This window comes from Callorhinus ursinus, unplaced genomic scaffold, assembly GCF_003265705.2.
Source record: "Callorhinus ursinus isolate GAN/ISIS: 27379988/994484 unplaced genomic scaffold, GSC_fseal_2.0 scaffold1, whole genome shotgun sequence".
Taxonomy (NCBI): Eukaryota; Metazoa; Chordata; class Mammalia; order Carnivora; family Otariidae; genus Callorhinus; species Callorhinus ursinus.
Window position 1 is genome coordinate 59,263,657 of NW_027397063.1, and position 7,659 is coordinate 59,271,315.

At 40.6% G+C, this 7,659-nt stretch overlaps 1 protein-coding gene across 3 annotated transcripts in view; it reads right to left on the bottom strand.

Annotated features, from left to right (window-relative positions):
• Window positions 1–7,653, bottom strand: part of HACD2 (3-hydroxyacyl-CoA dehydratase 2) — a 113,830-nt gene extending 106,177 nt beyond the window's left edge. For 2 of the 3 annotated variants that reach the window (XR_012378774.1, XM_025875373.2), the window contains exons 1-2: window positions 7,441–7,652; window positions 4,682–4,799 (exon numbers count right to left, since the gene is read on the bottom strand). Coding sequence is in view for 2 of the 3 variants with exons in the window: in XM_025875373.2 (XP_025731158.1) it covers window positions 4,682–4,799; window positions 7,441–7,601 (279 nt within the window). In the remaining variant the exon portion in view is untranslated. Of the gene's footprint in view, window positions 1–4,681; window positions 4,800–7,440 lie in introns of all 3 variants that reach the window. The other variant, XM_025875364.2, reaches the window with a different exon arrangement.
• Window positions 7,654–7,659: the final 6 nt, after the last annotated feature.

Here is a 7,659-nt window from a genome sequence, read left to right on the forward strand (position 1 = left end):
TATCCTTATCAATGAATATCACAGATCAAAAAAAAAAAAAATGAAGAAGAAAACTTATCCACAGCTCATTATAGAATTTTTTAAAAACTGAGATGTAATTTAGATACCACTGAAGTCACCCATTTAAAGTGTACAATTCAGTGGTCTTTAGTTTGTTTGCAAGGTTGCAATCATCACCACTAATTCCAGAATACTGTCATCATCTTAAGAAGAAACCCTGTACCCATTAGCAGTCACTCCCCATTCTCTCCTCCCCACAGCTGCTGGCAACCACTAATCTACTTTCTGTCTCTATGGATTTGCCTCTCTGGACATTTCATATAAATAGAATCATACATGTGTAGTGCTTTGTGTCTGGCTTCTTTCACATAGCACAATGTTTTCAAGATTCATTTGTGTCATAACATGTGTCAGTAATTCATTAACTTTATGGTATGGAAATTGGTTCATCCACGAATGACATTTTAAAAATATATTTTTTGCTACCTCTGTGAATTAGCTTTCAAAATTACTCAAGATTCAACTCAAGACACACCATATTTATTCATACATTCCCCCCTTGGCTTACGAGATTATCAGTATATTTTATTTTCTGTCAATTTACAAATCACTTTGTACATTATGATGTTGGTTGTATTGTGTTTCAATACTTCGATAAATACTTACTGGGCTTTCCACCTAGTACCCCTTTTTCTAGACATTACCCCTTCCCTCCAACTTCTATATGGTTAACGTGACCTTGCTCCTGCCTACCAGGTGACTGGTCCAAGAGTGAGAACCTGATTCAAGATGGACAAATTAGGCCCTTCACTGGGAATGTGGAATTGGGAATAGGAGTCTATTTACAACTAGTTGATCTCTTGATTGCAGGAGGAAATCTCAGGAGCTTTTGGTTACTACCATTTTTTGCCATGTAGACTAAGAAACCCAGACAACCAGTGTGCAAGAAGAGAAGAAAGAATCAGAGACAGAGAAACTGAGAACAGCAGAGATAAGAAGTGGAGCAGGAATCCCGGAGTTCCCTGCAGGCTGCATCCCTGTCCTTGGACTCCAAGGGACATCCTGTACACTCATAACAAAGTCCCCTTACTGTTCAAGTTGCTTAAGGAGGTTTCTGTAATCTCCAACCAAGAGCCCTAGTATAATCATCTACCCAATAAGATTTTAAGCTCTTTATTAGCAAGGGCTCAACATCCATAGCACACATTACAACAACTCAAATACATACTTAATCAAATGATCACCTGTGGAGTAACTTGCAAAATTATCTATAAAATACACTCAAGACATTCTCCAGTGAGTATGTAGAAAAAAATTAGGATTTGTGTCCACGTTATAAAAAAGCTATATTATTGTATCACTGACTCAATATATCTTTGCACCCATTTTGCAAAATATTAATTTCCTCAGAAGTGAAATCACCTATTTTCTTATACTACTCCATCCCATTTGTGCTTGCCTGGTAAATGTTAAATCTTTTGAAAAGCATAATGTTACATTTTCCTAAGAAAATTTGAAGTTTCTTGCAAACAACAAGTAACCCCTATTTGTTTTTTAAGCAAACTCCCACAAAACCTACTAACAAATAACATTCAGGGGCACCTGGGTGGCTCAGTCCATTAAGTGTCTGACTTTGGCTCAGGTCATGATCTTAGGGTCCTGGAATCAAGCTCCTCATCAGGCTCTGTGCTCAGCAGGGAGTCTGCTTGTCCCTCTCCCTGTCCCTCTGCCTCTCCCTCAGCTCATGTCCTCGTGCTTTCTCTCAAATAAATAAAATCTTAAAAAAAAAATTCAGCATACAGAAATACAAGTAAGTAACCTCATTTATAGTGGTATACATATACAATGATGTGACACACACACACACACACACACACACACACACACAAACAGAATATTACTCAGCCATAAAAAAGAGATCTTGCCATCTGCAACAACATGGATGATTCTAGAGAGTATTATGCTAAGTGAACTAAATCAGAGAAAGATAAGTACCATAGGATTTCATTCATACATGGGATTTAAGAAACCAAACAAAAAAAAGACAAATAAAAAAACATATTTTTATCTGTAGAGAACAAACCGGTGCTTATCAGAGGAAGGTGGGTGGGGGAATGGGTGAAACAGATGATGGGGATTAAGAGCACACTTATCATGATGAGTAATAAGTACTATACAGAATTGTTAAACTATTATACTGTACACCTGAAACTAATACAACATTGTATGTTAACTGTATTAGAATTATAATTTAAAACAAGGCAAAAAAATGCAAAAAAGACAGAAAATAAAAATCAAAGACAGAATGTTGGGAAATAAAAAAAAACCCAAAAGACTCTTAAATACAAAATAAAAACTGGTGGTGGCAGGAGACGGTGAAACAGATAAAGGACATTAAGAATACACTTATCTTGATGAGCACTGAGTAATGGATAGAACTGCTGAATTATTCTATTTCACACCTTAAACTATTAACACTGTATGTTAATTATACTTCAATAAAAAAAAAAAGGTATAATGACACTGAACGTACAGAGACATAAATGAGTAACCTCCCCGGAATCATTCTCTCCTTTCCTCCTCTTGCAAACAAGATATATTGTCAAACATGAATAATTCCCAGGATAACTAATCTGTAATTCAACGACACTGTGCACATGTAATTATTATATGATATAGGTTGCGGAGGCATGAAATCTTCCTTAACGGACAACTCAAGAGATGCAGTTTTCATAAGTCTGCTCTCTTGCCCCAGGCTGAGGGGTCTATTGCCATGACAATATTGCCATGACAACTGCAAAGCTAATTCCCTGCCATTCCTGGGAGTCCTCACTTCATTTTGCAAAGTCCTTTTCCCAAAATCAAATCCAGGATTTGTCACCTAATTGGTTCTGAGTGGGGATAACAGAAATAAAACCAAAAATCCAAAATGTTTTCTTAAATCTCTGTTAAAAATTCTATAGGGATAAACGGGCTAATCCTTCAAAATGTTAAGATTTGGCTCCTGAGTGGATTTTGTAAAACATATTAATGTCACTACCTTCCCTAAGACATACTGAAATTTAAAAAATTATACTTCTAATATTACAAAGGCTTAGGGAGATAGAACCCCTTTAAATCACTGAAGAATTCCAATTGGGTACAACTGCATACCATGTCAAGCCCTGGGGCAGTTTCTCATGGCCTGGCCCCAAACTTGCTTCTCTACAGCTGGAGAGAATTGTGCTGGCCAAAGCTCTGAGAGGCAAAGTACTATTTACTTACTATTGGCACCTTCCAAAAAAAAAAAAATCAAAACTCTTAAGTTTAACAAATGGCCCACACAAGGATTTGCTGAAGTTCTCTCAAAATTCCTCCCATCAGGCAGGAAGGGGCTTTGGAAATCTACTTTAACCTAATTATTTCACAAATGAGAAGAAAGGGTGGACAGAGATAAATGACTTGCTCAAATTCACAGAATTGATAAAACCAGCATAGTTAGAATATGGGTCCTCGATTCGCAACTGGAAGCTCACTTCCCCATACCATCTGCCTAAAATGTGTAAATATGGACAGTTTTGAAACCTCTGCTTTCTGAGAGAAAAAACAAAAAAAAGAAAACTACAACTTTCTGTTTCAACTGTGAAGGTGAGAGGTTAAGGTGTTACACGTCATTTCCCAGAGGTAAAAGGTAATACCCTTCCAAATGTCATGATGGGCTCGCCCTAGAGGCTAAGTGAAATGAAAGTGAACACCAGATTTTTGCTGCAACCTGAAGGTTTTTTACCACTATGAACTATAGTAGCTATTGATTCTGTGTGCCCAAGGCTACCCCATTCCTCCTTTTCCATTAACAAAGCCTATAGTCCCTTGGCCTGAAGGAGGGGCATATGTCCTAGACCTGGCTAATCAACTATCTCACATCACAGGCAAGGGTGACTGGTCTAAGTAAGGCCAATCAGAACCCTTCCCTAGAACTGTGACACAGAGGCCGAGAAAAATAACTCCTCCCCCCTTTCCTACCATATGGAAGAAGGCAGTCTGCAGTAGGAGAGCCTAAGACCAACATTCAAAGAGAAATAGACATAAACAGAGATGAGAGATGGAAAGAGTCTGGCAATGTCAAATCCTTGGGTCTCATTCCTGAGCTGGTTCCTTTGATTTGGTAAGTTAACCCTTTACCAATCTTTATCTTATCTTATAAAGCCAGTAAATTCCTTTTTTGTTCAAAATACTTGTCACTTGCAACTCAAAAATGCTAACATATACTGACCTCAGGAGACAGGACTAGATATGTTACTCTTAATACAGGGAAACTAATGAACATTTATTTAAGAAAAATTTTTTGATGTATGTAGATAGGCTCTACTGTTTCTTGTATCTACCATGTCTGACATCCTACACTCACCAGCTTCACTGTTTCCATTATAAGCTGGCTGCTGAAAGTATCTGAGTTTGCTAATACTTTCCTACAATTTCCCTAGAATTTAAAAAAAAAATCCTATTTTAAGCTTGTTTCATTTGATTTTCAATAGAAGCTGAATGTAAAACATATTCCAAGTAACATAAATTAAATGAGATTTTACCTTATCTAGACTGACAAAAAGATAATCTAGTCATCAACGTTAATAGTATGCTATGAGGCAAGTTTTCAAATTTTTAACAATAGAAACCAATAAGAACAACAAATCTCAGGACCTACCTCCAGTAAGGCTCCAGTTTGGAAGAATTTCAAAGGCTTTTCAATGGAATAATAAAGGCTATGATAGCTACCCTTAGCCAGGTACGCTCTGACCAGACCAACTGCTATAACCAGCCACCTATGAGAAAGAGGAAAAAGAGCAATCAGGAAAAGAAAAAAAAAAAAAGGTAAGTAGGACTGGGGGTAACAGAAAATCCGGCGACAACAGGTACTGCTAAAGGTGACCTCAAGAATCAGTAGCCCAGATTTATCAACTATGGCCCTCAAATGCCAAGCTGTAATGCACAGAAATGTTGCACCACCAACAGCACCCAACCAAGAGTGCTCTGCTCTGCAAAAACACAGTGGCACCTCACCCATCTGGAGCTCAGCTTTTTGGCAAACTTGCCTGTTGAGAACAAGGCCAAAATGAAGAGAATAAGCTAAATTGGTCTTTAAGCAGCTAAATTAAGTGCCAGAAATCTAAGACAAGAGAAAAGCTGTTAAAGGAAAATTTTAAATGGCCTGTGCAGTCAAAGGGTCTGTAATAATAACAGGGCGGAGGAAAGATGTTTTAAACTGTTTTCACAAGTATCTCACAGAAACACACCCATACCCTACTCTTTTAAAATTGCAAATGAAATAAGAAAAGGATGGTTTTTTAAAGAAAAAAAGATTTTTTTTAGCCGAATTTCCCACAACCAATTCAGTAAAAAAAGGCCAGATCAATACAAAACACAAAACAGGGAAACAGGCATATCAATGAGAATGTTACATTTCTGTTCTATCCTTCTCAAAAATGAATTTCTCAGGCCCTATAATTTTTTAAGTTCCATAGTGAAACAAATGGACCTTTATTATTAAGGTGTCTCCTTGAAAGCAGTCATAGATTCACCTAAATAAATGTACAATCCTAACTAGGCAATGGGATATATGGTCTATGTTATTTCCAGAAACTATCATACAAAGATGTCAAGAATTTGTAAAAGAAATGAATTCCTTAATGGTGTAACTGTCCCAGTATTAGCAACCTACCAAAAAAATAAGACTACTTTCTTCTCAAAATCCCAATTTCTTTTCTTGGCTTAAGACACCACTCCCCATCCTCCATCACCCAGGAATAAAGGCTTCTTTCTTTCTTCCCCAGTGTACCCTAAAATCTCTCTCCAGTCTAATGCTCTTGTTAATGGCCTTGCCTACAAGTACAAACTCCTGAAATGTTCTTTTAAAAATCACTCTCTGACCATTTATGCAATAAAGAAAACCTGTATCTTTATTATTTCTCCACTGGCCTGTGAATCAAGAGAAACAGGCTCTAGACCCAGATCTGTTACTAACAAGTTCAGTGATCTCAAGCTAGTCAAGAAAGTCACAACCTCCCTGAACCTAAGCTTCAACACCAGCCATTTCTAATGAAGCAATCAAGTCTACAATCCTCCCTATATATGTGTGTGAAGAATGCAAGGTGCTGAAATGCTAATGTGACATTAGCATTTGTGTGAGAAAGGGAGTGTGTGTACATATTTGCTTTCATCAGCATCTGAGGGAATCACAAAATTAGCACCTACGGGGAGGGGTTCTGGGTGGAAGGGAAGGGTGAGAGGGAAGAGTTTCACTGTATGCTCTTGGGTATATTTTGAATTTTGCACCTGCCAATGTAGTACCTATTTTAAAAATAAATAAAACTAGATGTTCACCCTACAGTTCTTTAAACTCTTCTGCATCTTTGAAAATTTTCATAATAAAATGTTAGGGAAAATCTTTTACAGATGAATACAATTCAAAAATACGTAACAGAGGCGCCTGGCTGGCTCAGTCGGAAGAGCAAGCGACTACTGGTCTCTGGGTTGTACGTTGGAGCCCCAAATTGGGTGTAGAGATTACCTAAAAATAAAATCTTAAAAAACAAAACAAAACATAACAAATAGTCTGATCCTGCGATCCTCAGCACCAAAACTATGGGATCAAAGAACTGGAGGAACCCTGGAGATCACCTAATCCAAACTCTTTAGTTTTACAGATGAAAAACGGAGGACAAGAAAAGCAAAGTGATTTATCCAAGGTCACACAGATAGTGTCAGAACTAGAACTAAAAACCCGCTGTGACAAGGGATGGACTAAAATGAGGGAGAAACAAGAGGAGGTAAAACCTGTTTAGAGGGTGTATTCCCCTCATTCCCAATAACTCTGCCTTCCACCTTCCCTACCCCAATCCATTCTAGAAAGTCTCAACTCATTTAAAGCACAGCTCTGCTTATGTCACTGGTCAAAAACTTTGAACGCTTTTCCATTACCTTTCAGATTAAAGCTCAGTCCGGATTTTGAAAACAGCCGCCTAAATATTTAATGGTCACTCTGCAGCCACAGCTCCCTCTACTCCCCTTGGGGGAAATGGCTCGCATTCGTGACTTGCCGCCGGGGCTCTCGGCGCTGCAGGATAGCCGGCACGCCGCCCCGCCGCCCCCCGGACTGACCTCTGACCAGCCCACCCGTCCTCCCAAGGCCTTTGGGACCAGCGCCAGGGCGGCTTTCCCCGTGCCGCCCTGGAGCCCGGGAACTCCAGCTCGGGCACACCCAGCCGGAGAACTTGCTCGGCCCCTCGCCCAGGCGGGAGTCCCGGGCAGGCACCTGGGCCGACTAGGCTGCCCTCAGTGCCCCGGAGCCCGGACCCTAACACCCACCGCCCGGGCTGCCCTGCGCGCGGGCCCGGCCGCTCCGCCGGCCGCAAAGCCCCTTCCCTGGCCCGGCTTGCTCCCCGCCTCCCCGAGTCCCGGCCTCACCCCGCCGTCATCACCACATTGTAGATGACCAGATACGCCGTGGCCAGAGGCCCTGGGCCCTTCTTTTTCCGCGCGCCGCCAGCTTCCCCGGCCCCGGCCCCGGCCCGGGCCCCCCCGCCCCCATTCCCCTTCGTCGCCGCAGTAGCCGCCGCTGCCGCCATGTCAAGTGCCCAGAGCACGCTCTCCTTGCGCGAACACCGCGGCCCGGACAAGGCACTG